General features: G+C 37.6%; 1 protein-coding gene and 1 pseudogene across 1 annotated transcript in view; one reads left to right on the top strand and one right to left on the bottom strand.

Annotated features, from left to right (window-relative positions):
• Iqcm (IQ motif containing M) overlaps positions 1-14,455 on the bottom strand; it is a 365,422-nt gene extending 350,967 nt beyond the window's left edge. The window contains 8 exon segments of the mRNA XM_032888149.1: positions 7,230-7,280; positions 7,283-7,317; positions 7,390-7,450; positions 7,453-7,488; positions 7,491-7,563; positions 8,942-9,024; positions 9,157-9,179; positions 14,430-14,455. Coding sequence (XP_032744040.1) covers positions 7,230-7,280; positions 7,283-7,317; positions 7,390-7,450; positions 7,453-7,488; positions 7,491-7,563; positions 8,942-9,024; positions 9,157-9,179; positions 14,430-14,455 — 388 coding nt within the window.
• Positions 14,456-14,657: 202 nt separating this feature from the next.
• Positions 14,658-16,818, top strand: LOC116886383 (annotated as a pseudogene).
• Positions 16,819-22,017: the final 5,199 nt, after the last annotated feature.

The following is a 22,017-nucleotide window of genomic DNA, read 5'->3' as shown; positions in this document are numbered from 1 at the left end:
GTCACTACAAATAAGAAACCATAGCTAAGAAGCTATGATTTTACTTCCTCAGAAGAGCTGGTTAAGTTACTCATGTATAAAACATGGGGTGTGACCTTAACCCCCTGTAAAACACTTGACATGCTCTTAATTCTTCCACACGTATAAAAAACATGAAGCAAGAGTAATCTGACAACTTGAAAGTCAGACTGTTACAAGCTTTTCTCGCCTAGTAATATTAGAAGTACTAGAAGGAAGATGGTTTTAAAAATTCTTTTGATTACTTCTAAAGTCTTATGATAATGTTTATGTTTAAGACCTTATAACTATATTCAAAGTTTCTCACATGGGAACCCCCTATTACAGCAAAAACAATGAACCCCCAATTTATTCAGAGTACTCACTCTGCATGCATCTGTTTCAAGATACAGTGTAAAAGGAGGAGGAGTACAGAGATGCAGGGTGATGACCCAGGCATATGTCAGGGAGGTCTGTGATCCTGTCTTTTCAGTAACACAAAGTGGGGGGGGGGCAGTAAGTCCTGTAACAAGATCTGAAAAAAAAAAAAAAACCAACAAACCAAAGCTAGAAGAAAAAGACACAGTCCTTTGTGTGACCATCTTCTGAGGGTAGCCCTTGTTCATTCCTCCATTAGAAAGTCAGCCTCTATGCACAAAGAAATAGTTTCAAATATGAAAGCTTCAAAGATCAAGTTACTTCATGATACTAAAGTCAATATATTTCCCACTTCCTTGAAACATTTTTAAAAATATATTTTAGTTTCTTCTGTTCTTATAAATTGTCAAGAATCCCAGACTTAAATCCTTCCAAATAATTTTGTAGAAATAAGTTTTAAAACGCAGTTTTAACACATTTGCCATTACATGTGTTCTAAAAGTCATTAAAATATAGACTAGAATATTTTATAAACATCATTGATCAAAACACTGTTTGATAAGTTGTAACTGTGGCAAAAGAAATAAGCACAAAACAGACATCTATCCTTAGAGATCTCTCTATTCTTTCCTACATATGTATCACCTAATAATGCCTTAAGGAAATCATTATCAAAGCTCATATGCCTTCATCATATATGTAAAAGAAAGAAACAATGTGTTATTTGGTAATTAAAGAAGCATACATTCTCACACATCTCTACATATTTACCACTATCCACACATACAACCTCAAAAATAGATTCTCTCTCTCTCTCTCTCTCTCTCTCTCTCTCTCTCTCTCTCTCTGTCCCTTTATCTCTCTGTCTCTATCTTTCTTTCTCTACACACACACACACTTCCTTTCAGACTAGTTAAAAACCTAGTATCAATCCTAAATATATTTGTCATATATAAATATTAAATCTCGCAAAGTTCATTTAAAATTGTAACTAATCCAAAAGTAAAACTACATGCCTTTATCCCCAAAGAAAAGCATAAAGACATTTACATTATATGCTTTATGATGACTATGGAGTGGTGCTTAATATGTACTACAAAAACTAACTTCTTCATGTGACTCCTCGTGTGATCTCTAATTTCTGAAATTCATTAATTTGATAATATATCATTCAAAATTCTAATTTATAATAATCCAGAGTCATAAATTGTTGGAGGAATGACAATTGGAATTGGTTAATCAGTACTGTAGAATCTATAAACTTGGAGAGAAATTGAGTTCATATTTTTCTTTATTTTACTCTATTAAGAAAAATGTCGTGCATAAAGAACATATTTGCTAAAGCTATTTGATCTGATAATTGTCATAGCATTTTTAAAAGTTGATATCTTTGGATCAAATTCAAGGTAATGTTTAGCATGTTCTCACATAGACAGATAGATACACCATTTTCAGGAGAAAATTGTCAGTCTGAGTAGACTACAACTACTATAACAGATTTTCTCTTTCTGATCTCACAAACTCTAATTGAATTCTGAAATTAATGCCACTGATACCTTAGATCACATTTCCAGTCACCCCAAAGTGAATATCAGAAATATGTTCAATAAATGGATCAAAGGTACAACCTAATATATGATTTTTTGAGATAAGAACTTTGACAAATGACTCACAATTTCAATTCACACATCAGTTTTCTGATCAGTGCTGCCTGGCAGGGCTCATACAAAGGCTCTTAGTCAAATGGCTCTGACTTCACAGAGTCTATAGAGGTTTCGCTGGAGGATCACTGTGATTGAACTCTCATAGATGCTTTATTCCCTCACGTGCCACATTTCTAATTTCTTGTGTACAAATTGACTGCCAAAGGGAACTATATTCCCAAAGAGACTATGGCTATAATGAGTTACTTATTTTTTCTACTAGACCCTTACAACTAATTTTGTCACTCTCAATGTTTCATCCCAATCTCCATAGATTCATATCTATCATCCTTTCTCAAACCGTGTCATAAACCATTGTACACCAAATATCTCAAGATTTTTCCTCAGATAAGTTGGTATTTCACTCTATTCTTCATGGTGTCCCTTGCATTCCTTTCTACCATCTCTTATCTTAAAGACACAGCTTTCCAGCATCTCTTGTTTATTCTATCTATTCACCCCTCACACTCTGGGGCTGTATAAAGTCAGTCTCTATAGAAACTAACCAATCTTTTTCTTTTCCTCTGAAAATACTCAACAAAACTGGAAAATCTGGATGAAATGGACAATTTTCTAGACAGATACCAGGTACCAAAGTTAAATCAGGATCAAATAAACAGTCCAATAACTCCTAAAGAAATAGAAGTCTCCAAATCAAAGAAAGCCCAGGAACACATAGATGGGTTTAGTTCTGAATCTTATTTGACCTTTGTAGAAGACCTAATACCAATACTATCCAAATTATTCCACAAAATAGAAACTGAAGGAACACTACCAAATTCCTTTTGTGAAGTCACAATTACTCTTATAGGTAAACCACAGAAAGATCCAACAAAGAAAGAGAACTTCGGGCAAATTTCTCTTTGAATATTGATGTCAAAATATTCAATAAGATTCTTGCAAACCAAATCGAGGAATACATCAAATAGATCACCCATCATGGTCAAGTAGGTTTCATCCCAGGATGCAGGGATGATTCAATATATGGAAATCCACCAATGCAATCTACTTACTATAGGAAAAAAACACATGATCATTTCATGAGATGCTGAGAAAACATTTGACAAAATTCAATACCCCTTCATGATAAAAGTCTTGGAAAGATCAGGAATTCAATGTCCATACCTAAACACAATAAAAGCAATATATGGCAAACCAGTAGCCAACATAAAGCTAAATGGAGAGAAACATGAAGTAAGCCCAATAAAATAAAGGATTAAATAAGGCTGTCCACTCTCTCCCTATTTATTTAATATAGTACTTGAAGTCCTAGCCAGGGCAATTAGACAACAAAAAGAGGTCAAATGGATACAAATTGAAAAGAAAGAAGTAAAAAAAAAATCACTATTTGCTAATGATATGATAGTATACTTAAGTGAACCCCAAAATTCAACTAGAGAACATCTATAGATGATAAACTTTAGCAAAGTGAATGGATATAAAATTAACCCAAACAAATAAGTAGACTTCCTCTGCTCAAAGGATAAACAGGCTGATAAAGAAATTAGGGAAATAACACCCTTCACAGTAGTCACAGATAATAGACTCTAACCAAGCAAATGAAAGATCTGTATGGTAAGAACTTAAAGTCACTGAAGAAAGAAATTGAAGAAGATCTCAGAAGATGGAAAGATGGCCCATGCTCATGGATAGGCAGAATAAATATAGTAAAAATGGCCATTTTGCAAAAGCGTCTACAGATTCAATGCAATCCCAATCAAAATTCCAACTCAATTCTTCATAGAGTTAGAAAGAGCAAATTCATTTGGAATAACAAAAAGCCCATGATAGCGAAAACTATACTCAACAAGAAAAGAATTTCTGGGGCGGAAATCATCATCCCTGACCTCAAGCAGTATTACAGAGCAATAGTGAGAAGAAAAAAAAACCTATATGGTATTAATACAGAAACAGCAAAGTAGATCAGTGGAATAGAATTGAACTGGAGGCCACCATGTAAAAAATACAAATTGACCCTTATCAAATGGTTGCCTTGTACAAAGCTTAAGTCCAAGTGGATCAAGGATCTTCACATCAAAGTAATAAAATACAGAAACACTCAAACTAATAGAAGAAAAAGTGGGGAAGAGTTTTGATCACATGGGCACTGGGGAAAATTTCCTGAACAAAATACAATGAATTATGCTCTAAGATTGACAAATGGGACCTCATAAAACTGTAATGCTTCTGTAATGCAAAGGACACTGTCATTAAAACAAAACAACAACCAACAGATTGGGAAAAGATCTTTACCAATCCTACAACCTGATAGAGGGCTAATATCCAAAATATACAAAGAACTCAGGAAGTTAGACTGCAGAGAGCCAAATAACCCTATTAAAAGATGGGGTACAGAGCTAAACAAAGCATTCTCAGCTAAGGAATATCGAATGGCTGAGAAGTACCTAAAGAAATGTTCAACATCCTTAGTCATCAGGGAAATGCAAATCAAAACAACCCTGAGATTCCACCTCATACCAGTCAGAATGGCTAAGATCAAAAACTCAGGTGACAACAGATGCTGGCGAGGATGTAGGGAAAGAGGAACACTTCTTCATTGTTGGATTGGATTCTTATATACAGCTTTGGGGTGGGTTAGGGTCTGACAGTAGGTACTTCCTATTGGCTTGATCTGAGAGCTTGGGTATACCTTATCTACATGTGGGAAGGCGTGGTCCTGCTTCTACATGACTGATGGCCACAATCACCTCTACAGGGGCCTGTGGCAGGGCTGTAGATACATGAGAGGGACCTGGCCTCCTGGGAGTTTAGGGAAATGCCTACCATCCCTTTTTGGGTCACCAGGGTTTCAACTTTGTCAGGCATCAATGAGAGGAGAGGCCCTTGGTCCTGTGAAGGCTTGCTGCCCCAGTATAGGTAAATGTCAGAATGTGGAGGTGGGAGGGAGTGGATGAATGGTGAGGGAGCACCCTCATAGAAGCAGGGGTGTAGGGTTTATAGTGGGTTTCTGGAGGAAAAACTGGGGAATGGGATAACATTTAAAATGTAAATAAAATGCATTTAATAATAAAAAAAGAAATAGGCTACAGGATGCTCTGAATTCTTTTCTAAACTCAATGATACCTGATCAGTTTTCTAGTTTATAAACCTTAACTTTGTCATGTCTCCACATTTCCCTGTTAATTTTTTAAAGACTGTTTTTCAGCATATAATAAAATTCTGAATTTATTGATATATATTTAAAGAAACAATAGCATCAGAGTCATTGACATGCATGGTTTGTGAGAAAGGATGCAAGGAATAGTAGTGGTTTCAATGAAAGTGGTATGTTGGTCCCCTGCCCTCCCCTTGCCCCCCAGGCTCATATAATTTGGTTTCCATTTGGTGCATCTGTTTGGGAAAGATTAGGAGGTGAGGCCTTGGTGGAATAGGCATGACACTGAATGGGATTTGATATTTTAAAATCTCAGCACCATTTCCAATGCTGTTTTTTCTGTCTTGCTTATGTTTACAGCTTGATCTATGAGCTCTCAGCTACTGCTCCAGTGACATGCCATTCTGACTGCCACCATTCTTCCCAATATGATGGTCATGGACCCAAAGCTTGTGGAAACATATGCTCCAAGTTAAAGTTGCCTTGGTTACAGAGCTTGTCACAGCAACTGAAAAGTAACTAAGACAAGGGTAGTCTTTGGTCAGCTGACTTGAGAATAAAACAATGGATTCCTGCAGTGCTTTCCTGAAATCTTAGTATACTAATGATCAATGAATATCCAAGGAAGAAGAATAATATACAGAGTTCATTTTGGATTTTCTTGTTGTTGTTTGTGGTAATTCAAAAGAAAATGGCCCCATAGGCACATAGGAAGTGACACTATTAGGAGGTGTAGCTTTATTGGAGAAGGTTTGTCTGTAGGGTATGGCTTTGGTGTATTAGAAGCTTAAACCAGGTCTCTTCCTACTGCCTGTGGATCCAGATATGGAACTCACAGCTACCTCTCAATCATGTCTGCCTGCATGCCATCATGGTTTCCACCATGATGAAAATGGACTAAACATCTGAAATGTAAGCCAGTCCCAATTAAATGTTTTTCTTTAAAAGAACTGTAGTCATGGTGTCTTTTCTCAGCAATACAACACTGACTAAGACACTGTTGTTATTTGTTTTTCTTGGCTCTTATCTGCGAAAAGCATAGATTCAAACCCTAGGCTGCTTAGGTTCCTCAAAAGTCTAGCCCCATCTCTCCTCCCAGCTTTGTTTCTTGATATCATGAACTTTCATCCTTCTGGGGATTGAGAAATTTTTCTCCCACTGATCAATGTGGCTTCTCTCTGCTCCTAACTCTAAAGAAATGTCTTAAAATCCTATTTCTAGTGAGATCTTTGCTGATAATTTTTCATGTTGGTCTTTAGTTTATTATTTATTAGTGTTCCCATATATTTTTCTTTTACTTCTCATTCAGCAATTGCCATGCAGTGGGAAAAGAATATTCTCTGATACCTAACATTGATCTATGAATCTTTTTTAACCTTTTGTTTCCCCAGTTCTGAACAGTGCCTGACACAGAAAGAACAATCTTTCCTGAAAAAAAAACTATAAACATATGAATGGCTTAGGAAATATTTTAGAAATACCTAAGTTTTTGACTACTATAACAACTACAAGGGTGTGTTATGAGGTCATCTGTTTAAGCTGTTACTATGAAGAAAACAGTATCGACTTTGCTTAAATGGAACCAAGGTTTCCCCCTTACTACACTTCTAATAAAGAATACATTTTTACTAATGTTTGCCTATGGAAAACTCTACAGCCTGGGAATACTGTTGAGGGAGCTGGGGAACATCCCTGGAAAGAGGTTGCTTGCCCTAATGGTCCCCATCAATAGAACTTAAGCTATTTGGTAAATGAATATTCTCGAACTATCTGCACTAGAAAAAGAAAAAATGTCACTTATGGAAAACACATGAGCCAGTTCTGGTTCCTAGGCTCCCCTTCCCTGTTAGGATGCTCTTGTCACAGTTTCTGACAGATCAAATGTTGGGAGCTCCAGGAATCCTCCTCCTCAACCTTCACGGTTAAGGTTAACAAAGTTCTAGCCAGAACCAGAAAATTTTATTTCAAGCTCTCAAAAACAGCAAAGGGTTCCATGTGCTGCTTTTCCAATCTTCTTGCTGCCATTTGAAGCTTACCTTTTTAAAAAAGATCTACAAGGTGGTACTTCTCTTTTATATTCAAAACATTTCCTTCAAGGAAATTTGCTGTGAGGCCTCAATTAAAGTTGCACATTATAAGAGCAAGGTCCTGGGTTCGGTCCCCAGCTCCGAAAAAAAGGAAAAGAAAAAAAAATATAAAGTTGCACATTTCGAATTGCCCCTGGGGTAGCTAATGCTTCTGAGCACCACCCAATGTACTCAACTACATGAAGGATTTCACTTTTATTAATCTCAAAGGTATAAATTTGCCAGTTTTTGTTTTTTTGTGTATATTTTCAAAGACATCTATAGATGTTCCTTGAGCCTTATTCTATAAATAAAACAAAAATTAAAATTTAGTATTTATTTTTAATGTAATTGCATAGTTAAATTTATAAATAAATTTTATTCAGATAAAATCATACCATAGCTGAGTGCATTTTCAAAATTGTCTCACTAAGAAGATATTTACTGCAATATGCATGACAGTTATTAGTCATGCCCATACTATAAAGCTATTCCTTAGCATGAATGTTACAATCCACTTCAAAAGGAAAATGATTTGTCCAATAGCAGCTTCTGTCTCAAAAGAGATATTTTAAAATATAGGTATGCAAACAACCATTCCCCAAAACTTACATTCATGCAGACTAAACATTTTGGAATACAGAAATATATATGAATATATATATTCATATAATTATATATATATATATAATTTAGTTTAAAAATGAATGCATGAATTTGAATGAGAGCAGGAAGGGGAATATGGAAGGATTTCAAGGGAAGAAAGGCAAAGGAGAAAATAATTATAATTAAATTATAATCTCAAGAAATGCAGTCTATTTTTAAATAATTTTGAAATTTAATAACTTTAACTGCCTCTGAGAACTTTTAACTGTCTATAAAATTTCCAAATATTTCTCTGCTAAACTGGAAATCACTCAGTGCATACGGAGGTATGCTGTCATGAATTGATTGTATGTATTGATGTATTTTCAGTTGTTTTTAATCATGTGTTTCTTAATTTTGAGCAACATAGTCAGTGGAAGACTAAAACAGCTCCAGGTCTCTGAAATGCAATTGTCTATACAATATCTGTCCTACAGATGGACAGAGCTGGTTATAAAAAGCCAAGTTGTTGTCACTTCTAATTGTTGCCAACTCAAGATGTCATTAAGCTTTTAGTGGTAAGGATTATCTTTACCACTTGTCACAATGTCTGCCCCATCTTAAGATTTCCAACCTGCTTTGCAAAGCCTTTTTCCCAAACTGGGACCCTCATCTTTGTTCCCTTTCACCCTCCCATCCTTCCTAAGACTGCACAACTGCCTGACACCTAGCAAATGTCTGTTGAGCAGACACAATGCTTGTTGCTGGAGATGCAACATTCAGAGAAGACAGCCTGTCCTCCAAGGACTACAGACTGCAACAGAGAGCTTTAATGCAAAGTGACATGGGAAAAGACACAGGAACACATATCAGGCTGAGAAGACAGGAGAGGTGCAGCTCATGGTGAAGCTTCCATTTTAGTTTTGTCTAAACAAACTTAAGGGAATACTTACATAAAATGATAAATCCAAGAAAGGGTTAACACCATTAAATATATCAAATGTGTATCCAAATAAATATATGAATAATCATCAAATCATTTGAATAATGATTTGTGTTCCATCTGAATCAGTTTTTATTAAAGCTACAAGCACTACCTCATTTACTTTCTTGGAATGCTGGGCAATAGGAGATTTTGCTTCTTGCAAAAAATCTTGCTGGGCGGTTTCTAATACAGGGCCTAGAATAGAAACAAAAACACTGCTTTAAATAAAAGTATTTGTTTTGTGGCTGGGACAAGGTCTCAAGCTAGCTTGCAATTTGCACTTGTCCTTCCTCAGCCTCCCAGGCACTGCTTAAAATAATTACTTACTTCCATATAGCAAGATGGTGAAGCTAGGAGATTAAATTTTGGAGAGAGTTGTGAATTTTGCGGGGCTGTATTACGAGGACTTTCTAAGTAATCTTTACAGTTAGATTCAAAAGAAATGAATATAACATCTACTTTTATGTAATATTAATTATTTGAAAAGAAAACCCAATTTATAGTGGTCAGGATAATAAGCTAAATGACCTTAAATATTAAGTCCCTGAAAAACTAAAGAAAAAAACAAACTTGAAATATCCATCAGCTTTGAAAGTTCTTTGAATATCATCTTATAAAAATATTAAAATACATTTTTGGGCATAAAATATTAACTCTTACCCTGTTGACTAAATCGTATAACTATACATTTTTGAGTACATTTAACTTGTTGGTAAAGTAACAATTATAAAATAAAATGCCTCAATAAATCATTAGGACTTACATGGAAAAGAGCAATATCCATTCCTAATGCTCTGTGGTATTATATTATTTCATTTCTATTTTTCTTAGTTTATTAATTTCTACTAACCAAAACTACATATGAAGTCTCTGGCACATACAGTGTGTATCACCTCATGTATTCTAGTCCAAGAGTTCCTTCTTAATGACGATATTTAGAGTTAGTTGCTTTGGCTATTAGTAATTATTCTCCAACTTCCTCCACTTTACCTGGACAGAATAAAATTTAAAAGTAGTGCCTACGAAAATTAGCTTTCCTACTCTCCAGAGGGAACCCGTAACTCTGTCTTCTTTATAAATCTTAAAGTTGAGGTTTCCTCTCTCTTCTTTACATCCACTCATAGTTTAAGCAATTTTAAAGAATTTACTCTACTCAGAATGAAAACGTATGGGATATCTTCACACCACCTGAATTGGTAACACTAAAATGAGAGAATTGGAATGCTGAGGCTTTGTGGATACTAGTACAATCCTGTTTGCTTGGGAAAATACAGATGCAAAAGGGAATAAGCAGCTTGGAAAAGGTATGGAGATTAAAAGTTAACAATATATTAAACTCTGACCCTTGCAATTTTACTTCCAAATATTTACTACAGAAAATGAAAATATGTTTGTAAGAGATTTGCCTAAGATTGTTTACAGCAATTTTCTACAGTCAAATTGGAAAAGGCTCAGGTATATATCAATTCGAGAACTGAGAAACAAACTGCCTTCTTCTTAGGCAAAGAAACTGTTAGCCATCAGAAATAGAGCAAAATATTAACATGTACAGCACAGTGTTAGATCCCAAAAGCAGAATCTCAAGTTAAAGTAGCCTACACAAATAGAACATATTATATGACTCCCTTTAAATGAAGTTGTAGAATAGATTGTAACAATCTGTGGTTGAAGCAAAGCAACAAGGAATCTTCTGTTGAGTGAAAAGTACTGAAGGAGGGCATGAAAGAGACATCTGAGCTGATGGTACTATTCTATGCCTTAATGGGAACATGGGTTGACCGGTCATTTCTGATCGTGTTAGATCATGAGTATACCTAGGATTTCTGCATTTCATGGCATGTACATTTAATATTAACAATAATGTGTTTTAGAGTTAGAGCAAATACTGCCCAAAACACCACATTGCCATTTACTATGTATAGCCATGGGCCACTAGGAGTTGTTACAACCAAGTTCAAGGGAATGAGGTCCAGGAAGACCTTTGAAGTGCAGGAAAGACACAAATAGACTGAAGGCTACCATCAAAGTACTAGGTTAGGAAAGGGAGCAACTATCGCTATTTTGCTGGGATAAATAGCACAGCAGTACTTCTCAGAAATTTTTAAGATCACCAGTTCCATTTTGCTCCTGACCTTCTCCCTCCCTCCCCCCCTGCTGTTCAGTCATGACCAGACTCAGATCCCCAGTCCTCCTGCATTCAAGGGTGCATATCTAAAGGCCATCATTGGTAGCTTTTTCTCTTTTCAATAAAATCCATTTGTTGAGATTCATGCACATATTCTTGGAGAAACATGTATCTCTGGTGAAGACAAGGCAGATGCTGGTGTATCAGTCCTGAGCCCTGAGAAGGCAGTCCTTAAAACTCTGTTTCATAAAACAGCAACTAGAGAAAACTCTGCTTTGAGGGGGGCCTCTAGTTTAGCTCTTTTTCCTGAAGGAATGGCCTTGTGGGTGGAGTTTCCAGTATGACCCCAAGGCTCGTTCTTCTCCCCTTGTCATGAATCCTTTCCTGCTTCAACTTTCTTCTTCTGGTTAGTTGAATTTCTATAGTTTCCATAGCCAATGATGAATGTCAGAAACAACTAGCAAGAGGCATGGGAATTCTTATAAAATTAAAATATATTTACCCAGTGACTGGTGATTTTTCCTTCCAGACATTTATAGAAAATTAAAACACAGCCATTAGAGATTAAATAAGAATGACTCCAGCAACTTACTCACAATTCAAAACTTAAGGATCCACATCTATATCAGTAAGAAGATAAAGAAAACACCTGATACATAAGTTTCCATGTTGAAATCTTAATATTGTATTGCTGTCATTATACTAAAATTTTTCCTAGCCATGTTTGCATAGTTAATTTCATTAGTCAATTTTTTAATAGCAAATAGACAACCACCTTCCAAATTAGTCTAAATCGGCTACCTAATTTTATATATATACATATATATATATATTCTAATATTAATGAGTTAATATGCCCATGGATAATAAAATATAATCTTTGAGATTTTCTGTGTTGCTAAAAACAGAAAAATAAATAAAAAATTGTTAAAAGCAATAACAATATTTTACAATAGAGTAAACTTTAGAAATTGAAATGGTCATAATAAACTCACCTGAAACATGAATGCTAATACTATTCCCAAAGGACAGAATGTGTGAGCGCACCAAAGGACAGTTTATGTGTGCACGCCTCTGATTCTAAAACAGTTGCAGCCACAGAAAACAATGTCATACATTAACCTTTTAAAACTCTCATTCCTCATACAGACTGCACTGAATGCTTATAGTGTGATGTTTCTCTTACTACATTTGTGGTTCTGCATAGTTACTCCAGAAATCCTCTGAACTAAGATACAAAAAGAAAATCTAGTTGTGGAAACTATGACAGGGAATGAACAATCTCTCAGTCTGTGCAAGACTTTTATGCACCCAAAAGTCCCAGAGCCTTGTAAACCTGTATTTTCTAACAAAAAGTTTCACCTCTTCCCAGTTAGACTTCATTTCCAGAAAGTCTTCACAAAATTTTATAAAAAGATAAACAAAGATTTATGGTCTGTGGGTGAGACCATCCTGCATGTGTAGTCTGAGTGAATGCCCCACTGATCTGTGTATGTTCCCATCTCCTTCATGATTTGTCTAGTCTCAGTCCCTTATCTCTGCTTTAAATATCAGAGCTATGCTGTCTATTTCATCTGTGTACAGAGCTAACAATAGAAGAATGTCTAAGAGTCCCATAATCTCACACAGACTGCATGCACCTGGAAAGCAAAATTATACTAAAAAAAAAAAGTAGAAATTAAACACTGCTTGTCCTCAACTGTGAATGACTATCAAATGCACCTGGGAAGTTTTAATGAACACATCAGTTTAGATTCTAAGAATTTCATTTTAGAAGTTTATCTCTGCCTTGAACTTTGATACAGTGGTTTCTAGTTCCAGATTCTGGAGATGCTCAGAAATGGACTGATACATGGATTGACCTGAGCCCTCCTTTCTACATTAATACTACATTCCTTCGAAAGCATTATGAACAGTGTATCACATGTCTCTAAAGTTACTGGTGGAAACTGCACTCAGTGTTTGCATGATTATAAACAAGAATATTACATGTCTTGCAGGGACCCACATACCATCCTAGTCTAGACTTTACATGTAACTGTTCAGTTGACTGACTCATCCAACAAGCTATGAAGAAGAGTTTCAACACTTTGGGGATTGTTGGAATAAGCAAAACTCCACCCTATGAAAGTCATTACTATAGTCACATGTGTTTAGATAAAGGAGTATAAAAATTTTCCTTGGCTCCTACCCAGAGAAAGAAACTACTAAAACCACATTTAAAATTCAGAATTCTAGAAAATTTCTAGAATTTCCCCAATTCTCAGAATTATACTGTAGGCAGGAGGACAGAATATGTCACAGGTCTGCCTACTCCTATGAGTAAACATTAGTAAATTCAAACACAGTACCTCCCTTAGCAATATCAGTCAGTCTTGTCTTCTGGTTTGACTAATTATTGTCTTCTCATATTTCAATACAAGATTAAAAATTAAATTGCTTTGTGCTCTGTCATTTTCTTCTTTTTATCTCTATAAAAATGGACACCTTTGGAGCTGCTTGCTGCTTTATCTTAATTCAGTGTGCCAGGGATGTCATCCTGTATTAAATTGTCTGGAAAGAAAGATATGCCCATCCTTTTCATGCCAAAACACTCTAAACATCCAATGGGGTGCTTTCATGGCAATGTCCCCACAAAATCAAAGAATTTGGAGAAAACTGAGTCAGGAGATGGGTCGATGGCAGCTGCAGATGGCAAGACTGTTGAGAGGGACACAAAGGGCACAGAACATCAAGAAATTGGACCCCTATCCCCTTTAATTACATTACAGACAGTTACAAGAACCCAAGGTGTGTTGTGTGTAGTGCCTTCCTGTACAAGAAAGAGGCTTGCTATCATTAATTTTGACAGGAAAAAAAGCAAAAAGAAATTAAAAATCACAGAAGTATTTACCAGGTATCAGAGGAAAATGTATAGCTCTGTGGAAGCCATGTTACAAACCTGTGAGTGTAATTAGTTTTAAATGAAAATGACAAAATCAAAAACTGACAAGGAGACAGAAGTTTCAAGAGGCATCTGGAAGGCTCAAATCATAACAGGTACCAGACAATCAAAACAAGATGCAAGCTAGTTCAATCCTGCTCTGAGTATCAGTCCTGACAGAGCAGATGATATACCTAAGAGAACCAGAGAATGTGGATGAGTGAAAGACACAGTGCACAAAATACAAGTGGAGAATGCACAAGGGATGGCAGGCCATGAGTAGCCTGCCTGACTGACTGGAGTGAAGGACCTGATTTTCTTCTGCTGAAAGAGTCTGTGAATTATTTGCTGTTGTTTTATTTTGTTTTGCTTTGTTCTGTTTCTGTTTTGTTTTGAACATGGTGTTTAAATAACCGGCATTCTGTAGTGTAGCTTTCAGAAATGCAGAGACTTAGTTTTCTTCCCTGCAATGCTCCCAGTACTCAGGACAGGGCTCAGAACACAGAAGCAAAAAGAAATGGTTGTGAATTGAGAACTGATATAAGAGCATACCTGGCAGAAATGTCCTTCCCTCGCATGCCTACTTCAGTGCATCCTTTGAACACCTCTCTTTACCCATCCTCTCCAGGTAGACACTACTTAAATTTCTCTAAATTGGTAAGAGAAAGCTTAAGATTTATATTCCTGCTCTTGAGTCTCACCAAGCCTAGGCTTGGTGTGAGAGTCGGACGTGGTCCGGGCCCACCCTGCTCTGTACTACTACTTGGTTTTCTCGTCAAGATGCCTGAGGAAGTGCATCATGGAGAGGAAGAGGTGGAGACCTTTACCTTTCAGGCAGAAACTGATGTCCCTCAACATCAACACTTTCTACTCAAACAAGGAGATTTCCCTCTGGGAGTTGATCTCTAATGCTTCTGAAGCCCTGGACAAGATTTGGTATGAGAGCCTGATGGACCCTTCCAAGTTGGACAGTGGGAAAAAGCTAAAGATTGACATCATCCCCAACCCTCAGGAGTGCACAGTGACTTTGGTGGACACAGGCATTAGCATGACCAAGGTTGACCTCATAAATAACTTGGGAACTATTGCTAAGTCTGGTACAAAGGCATTCATGGAGGCTCTCCAGGCTGGTGCAGACATCTCCATGATTGGGCAGTTTGGTGTTGGCTTCTACTCTGCCTACCTGGTGGTGGAGAAAGTGATTGTGATCACAAAGCACAACAATGACCAGCAGTGTGCCTGGGAGTCTTCTGCTGGTGGATCCTGCACCGTCTGCAAAGACCATGGTGAGCCTATTGGCCGGGGTATCAAAGTGATCCTCCACCTCAAAGAAGACCAGACAGAGTTCTTAGAGGAGAGGAGGGTCAAAGAAGTGGTGAAGAAACACTCACAGTTCATAGGCTATCCCATCACCCTCTACTTAGAGAAGGAACGAGAGAAGGAGATCAGTGATGATGAGGCAGAGGAAGAGAAAGGGGAGAAAGAGGAGGAAGATAAGGAGGATGAGGAGAAGCCTAAGACTGAGGATGTGGGATCTGACAAGGAGGATGAGAGCAGCAAAGATAAGAAAAAGAAAACAAAGAAGACCAAGGAGAAGTACATTGACCAGGAAGAGCTGAAAAAGATGAAGCCTATCTGGACCAGAAATCCTGATGACATCACTCAAGAAGAATATGGTGAATTCTCACCAATGACTGGGAAGACCACTTGGCAGTCAAACACTTCTCTTTAGAAAGGCAGTTGGAATTCAGGGCATTGCTCTTCATTCTCCGGAGAGCTCCCTTTGACCTCTTTAAGAACAAGAAGAACAATGACAACATCAAATTGTATGTCCGTCGTGTGTTCAACATGGATAGCTGTGATGAGCTGATACCTGAGTACCTCAACTTCATCTGTGGTATAGTTGATTCTGAGGACCTGCCTCTGAACATCTCCCGAGAAATGCTCTAGCAGAGCAAGATCCTGAAAGTCATCCGCAAGAACATTGTGAAGAAGTGCTTTGAGCTAGCTCTTCTCTGAGTTGGCTGAAGACAAAGAGAACTACAAGAAATTTTATGAGGCATTCTCCAAGAATTTAAAGCTTGGAATCCATGAAGATTCCACTAACTATTGCTGCCTCTCTGAGCTCCTTCGCTATACCACACCTCTCAGTCTGGAGATGAGATGACTTCCCTGTCAGAGTATGTGTCACGCATGAAGGAGACACAGAAGTCCATCTACTATATCACTGGTGAGATCAAAGAGCAGGTGGCTAACTCTGCCTTCGTGGAGCGTGTGTGAAAATGGGGCTTTGAGGTGGTGTACATGACTGAGCCCATTGATGAGTACTTCATGCAGCAGCTCAAGGAATTCGATGGCAAGAGGCTGGTCTCAGTGACCAAGGAGGTCCTGGAGCTACCAGAGGATGAGGAAGAGAAGAAGAAAATGGAGGAGAGCAAGGCAAAATTTGAGAATCTCTGCAAGCTCATGAAGGAGATCTTGGACAAGAAGGTTGAAAAAGTGACTATCTCCAATAGGCTTGTGTCTTCACCCTGCTGCGTTGTGACAAGCACCTGTGGTTGGACAGCCAACATGGAATGGATCATGAAGGCTCAGGCACTGCAAGACAATTCTACAATGGGCTACATGATGGCCAAGAAACACCTAGAGATCAACCCTCACCACCCCATTGTGGAGACTGTGAGAGAAGGCTGAGGCAGACAAAAACAACAAAGACCTGGTGGTGCTGCTGTTTGAAACTGTTCTGCTCTCCTCTGACTTCTCACTTGAGGACCCCCAAACCCACTCCAATCGCATCTACTGCATGATTAAACTAGGCCTGGGCATTGTTGAAGATGAGGTCACTGCAGAAGAGCCCAGTGCTGCTGTTCCTGATGAGATCCTCCCACTGGAGGGTGATGAGGATGCCTCTCGCATGGAAGAAGTGGATTAAAGGTTCCTGGGAAACCCCTGTGTATAGAATCCCCATAGCTTCCCCAAAAACCTTGGCTGGCCCTGACCCACCTGGCTCTCTGCTCATGTCTACAAGAATCTCTTCTATCCTGTCCTTGTGCCTTAAGGCAGGATGATCCCCTCCCACAGAATAGCAGGGTTGGGTGTTGTGTATTGTGTTTTTTGTTTGTTTGTTTGTTTGTTTTACTTTGTTCTGAAATTAAAAGTATGCAAAATAAAGAAGATGCAGTTTAAAAAAAAGATTTATATTCTTATTCTTGTAGGATAAGAGGCAAACAGAATTAGAACTTTTTTCCTACCTTATCCTCATAAAGTAATGACTAATCAGAGTTGATCATCGAACATACTATATAGGATCTTAGATTTTTCCCTAAGGCCTATATATTAAAGGCTTGTATAAAAGTACCAGAAGGTGGTGAAATTTCCTAGTAGGAGGATCTCTGGAAACTGAGGCATACCTTTAAAGAGAATACCGATACACTCGACTCTCCTTCCACTTCCATGATGTGAGCAAATTTCCTTTATCATATGTCCCTAGTTAAAGGTATTGTGCCACCATAGACCAAAATGGCGGAGTCAAACAACTATGAAAGAAAATTCTGAAGCCATGAGCTAAAATAAAGCTTACATTTGATCATTAATATCCTGGAAATCTTGGCTAAGCAAAGGAAAGATAACAAATATTATGTCTTTTATAAGTAAATATTTGGGGTCAAGAACTGATATGGGGTAAACAGGGGGATGCAGGGAAGTGGACCATACTTTAGGGACCTGGAAAAGGTGGCTCAGCAGTTGGTTTAAGAACAAATGACAGAAATTTTCATTTAACACTAACTTTCTCAGCACTGTCTCTCCATCCCAAATCTCTAAATCACCAGTCCCACTTTTTACCTCTACACTTTGCTCTCAGAAACGTGACCTGTATTTACCTCTTCCTGGGCCCCTGGGCCTCAAAGCATCTTATGTTTTTGTTTGCTACCTTCAATCCATCACAAGCTGTGCATATCATTAACCCAAAAATACAGCTGCATCTCACAGTCTTTCCTCTGTCTCAGATGTAATCATTTCAGCCCTGGATGAATGCAGCAGTTTCCAAACTCAGCTATTCTTGACCTGTTCCAGATCATCCTTCACAGAAGAGCATTCGTCTTACAAAGTGTAGACCAGATCATTTCCTTTCCACTGCTTCTGATTGCATTTAAGGATGTGGCCTTGGTGCTGGGCTTTTTTATCTTATCAGCCTACATAAATATGAATAAGAGGCTTGGGGCTGCAATCTTACAACTCCACAACTCTGGAACTAAGTCAATAGGTGGACTTGACTTGATTTAGTTTTAATTTTCCTTATTTATATGATAAAATTACTGGGATAAAATACTTTTAAGGACTCTTCCAATTTTTAAAACTCTATTAGTGTATTGTTTTTATATATTTTTCAAAATATATAAAATATATAAAAATAAACAGTTGATTCCAAATGACAGAAATCAATTATGTGGTCAAGATTCCCCCAGTCTCCTTTGTACATTTCCTGCATTTTCAGAAGCTGCAGAGTCTGACATAAAAGAAAAAGACCTTCTGAGTCATGTAACTCCCCACAGCATTCAACACTACCTCTCATGCCATAACTTCTCTCCTGTAGTCTGTTCTGACTACTGTTCCCATTCTCTGCTGCATTTTGTTCAAATTCACAAGGTCTATCCATATTGGCCACTGGACTAGATCACAATCCATCAGAAGACACACTTCTGAGCAAGTCTTTGAGAAGGTTACCAGAGAATGCCAATGCCACCATACTGCTATACCAGATAGAATAGAAAGGAAAAGAGGAGACTTGGTGGTCCCCTCTGTACTTGCTGACTGTGGATACAGTGTGACCAGCCACTTCTTGCTTTTGCCACCACAACCAGAATCTTTATGCCATTTTATGCTATTTCCTTAGACTGAAAGCAAAGATAAGCCCCGTCTTTTTCAAGTTGCTTTTTCAAGTATTTTCTCACTTATACAGAACAATAACTATGAACAGAAAGAACCTGAGATTGCTCATTTTCCACACTTGCTTCCAGAATTCCCTGCCAAGTTTTCTGATTTCTTTGAACTGAATTTCTTCTCTGATAGCAACAAACTACAGGACTAAGAAGAAAACTCAAGCAAAGTGAACAGCTTTCAGCCGGGACCAATATTACTCATAATATTAGCTCCTAAAGTAGACAAAAGTATGCCAGATGACAGGAGGATAAAATATTATGTACCTAATTAGTCAGATAATCATAAATGACTCAGACAGAAAATATTATATAGTCTTATGACCCTGAATGTCAGGCAAAATGGGAGGATTAATGAACCACATGGCAAACACATTGAATAGCAGTTATTTCCTGATGCGGACATTGCTCTCTGATTAACTAACTCAGGGTAATAGGTTATCCAGAACCAGGAGATAAGAAGGTAAAAATATATGAGTCGTTAGGCTCGCTATCACCCAATACAAAATCATTGGGATCCTGAAACTGTGATCCCTGAAAACTCAAATCCAGTCCTAACCCTTCCAAGGCTAAAGTATAAGATGTTTGCTGCACCACTTAGCTTCCCTAAGTTCTACTTTCTCAGAGAATTAAAACAAATGATTGTAAATAGATCAATATTTGACAAACAGGAATTTCATCTAAATTATTTCTCAGAAGGCAATGGAGACATAAAGTGATCGCCTGGCTGTCCTGATGAGAGAGGAGCTCACAGTTTCCCCAGGATGCATCACCTTCCATCTATTCTTAACCACAACTTTCCAGATCCAGAGAAGTTCACCTTAACTGGTCATAAAATGGTTGTTACAGTCAATTCAATGATGGTCAAGCACAACACACTAAGGTGTTTCAAATACTTCTATTCTTATGCAAAACCTTAAGTCTTTAAACCAAACAGAAAATAATTTTTTCATTTTTAAGTTTTAAAATCATTTAAAAAGGAGATGTTAAGCTAAGAACAAATAAACCACTCACATAATTATTTGAAACATTCTAATTGATTAAATTATATTTTTTAGCCTCTGCCTTACTATAATGGCTAGAAGGAAAGTAGACTCCAGCCAAGGAAGCAGATAAGTTAACTATAGGTCTTTACCCATCTCCTCTAAATCCAGCCTTATCTACAGGTCTGTAATAGACCTCTTGCTTCAGCCTTCTGGATGCCCCTATCCCACCCACAGTGGATCACACATATCTAACCCTCCAAACTTCCATCCCCCCCCACTAGTCCTATTATCCTAGCCCACAACTCCAGCAGGCATTCCCTGGGAACCCATAGGTCACTCCAACAAGGAAAGCAGGCAACCTACTACAGATCTTTACCTCTCCCTCCTGTCTAAATCCAAGCCCCGATTCTTACCATGAAATCTGTAACAGACCACTTAAGCAGACTTTGCCTCCTCTTTGCCACTATCTCAAACCAATCACAAAGATCTCCTCCTCCAGCCTTTTCCCCCATTCATCCTGTCATCTACATTGTAAAACTGTCAAGGGAAAGGAATCACCAGAGTTGTTGGTTTCATTGAAAAATGCTTACAAATATTTAAAGAAGAGTTAGCACAAGTGTGCATAACCATTCCAGAATAAAAGAGAAGAGAAAATACCAGTTCATTTTATCAACCAGAAAACACAATCAACTGTAATAACAACCAACAGCATCAAAAAAGCAACATAGCCCAAAAGAGTAGACACAGAAACTATTAGCATAATCATGAATGGAGCTTAGCACGATTTTTTCAGAATATGTGACATGACCGAGCAGACTTTCTCCAGATATTCAATGATGAATTAACATTACAAAATCAAACATCTAGATTTATAAACTAAAGTAGAAAAATGAATGAGCTTATCAACTGGCACATGAAAAATGACAAAATTCAATAAACATTCATAATAAAGAAAAAGCTTAAAAAAGCATAGAGAATGTATTTCTTTGGTAGAGAGTATTATGAAATATATATAGATGATATGACTAATAGTGAATACAATGTTTTTTCATATAGTAGAAAAAGTTGTCAATAATTTCAGATCTTTCCCTTTGTCAAAAGGCAAATGGAAATCCTAACCAGAAAAATCAAACAGTATAATGACACAAAAGGAGATCAGCAGCCTGGCCGTTACCCCACCCAAATGTTGTAGCCTGATTGCTTCCTAGGACGTCCACGGTAACCAAGGATAGAGTTCCATTTTCCTTCTGGCCCATGTCCCCACCTGAGCCAGACCAGATGCCTGATACCTGCCCATATTGTACAGGCTATGAGCCTCCAAGGAGGTCCTCAGTAACCAAGGGCACAGGAGGTCTGCAGTAATGAGGGGCATAGGAGGCCTGTTCTAACCAGAGGCACAGAAGGCCCATCCTAACCAAAGACAACACTGCCTACCTCCAAAGTCCAGCCCTAATTCAGGTCACAGAGCTCTACCTGCTTCCAAGAAGACCAATTCCAATTAGAGACACCCAGTTCAGTTAACACCAGAGAGAACCAGATGGCCAGAGGCAAGCACAAGATCCTAAGTGACAGAAGCCAATGTAAGGATAATATTAAAAACCTCTTTGGAATAAATACAGGAAAACACAGACTAACAGGTAGAAGTCTTGAAAGAGGAGAGAAATCCCTTAAAGAAATACAGGAAAATGCAATTAAGCAGGTGAAGGAATTGAACAAAACAGCCCAAGAACTAAAAATGGAAATAGAAAAAATAAAGAAAACATAAAGGGAAGCATCAATGGGGATAGACAATTTAGGAAAGAGATCAAAAGCTACAAATGCACAATTCACCAATAGAAAGAATGCAAGAGATAGAAGAGAGAATTCTAGGCATAAAAGATAGCATGGAAAATATTGACACATTGGTAAAAGAAAATCCAAAGTGTAAAAAGCTTCTAACCCAAATATCCAGGAAATTCAGGACAGAGTGAAAGATCAAACATAAGAATAATAGAAATAGAAGAGGGTGAAGAATTCTAGCTCAAATGGCCAGAAAACAGTTCCCACGAATTCATAGAAGAAAACTTCCCTAACCCAAAGAAATAGATGGTCATAAATGTACAAGAAGCCTACAGAATATCAAATAAATTGGACAATAAAAGAAAATCCTCTCATCACATAATAATTAAAACACTAAATGCATAGAACAGAGAAAGAATATTAAAACTGTAAGGGAAA

The sequence above is a fragment of the Rattus rattus genome, chromosome 17 (genome assembly GCF_011064425.1).
Source record: "Rattus rattus isolate New Zealand chromosome 17, Rrattus_CSIRO_v1, whole genome shotgun sequence".
Lineage (NCBI taxonomy): Eukaryota > Metazoa > Chordata > Mammalia > Rodentia > Muridae > Rattus > Rattus rattus.
This window is presented reverse-complemented; position numbering and strand designations above follow the sequence as displayed.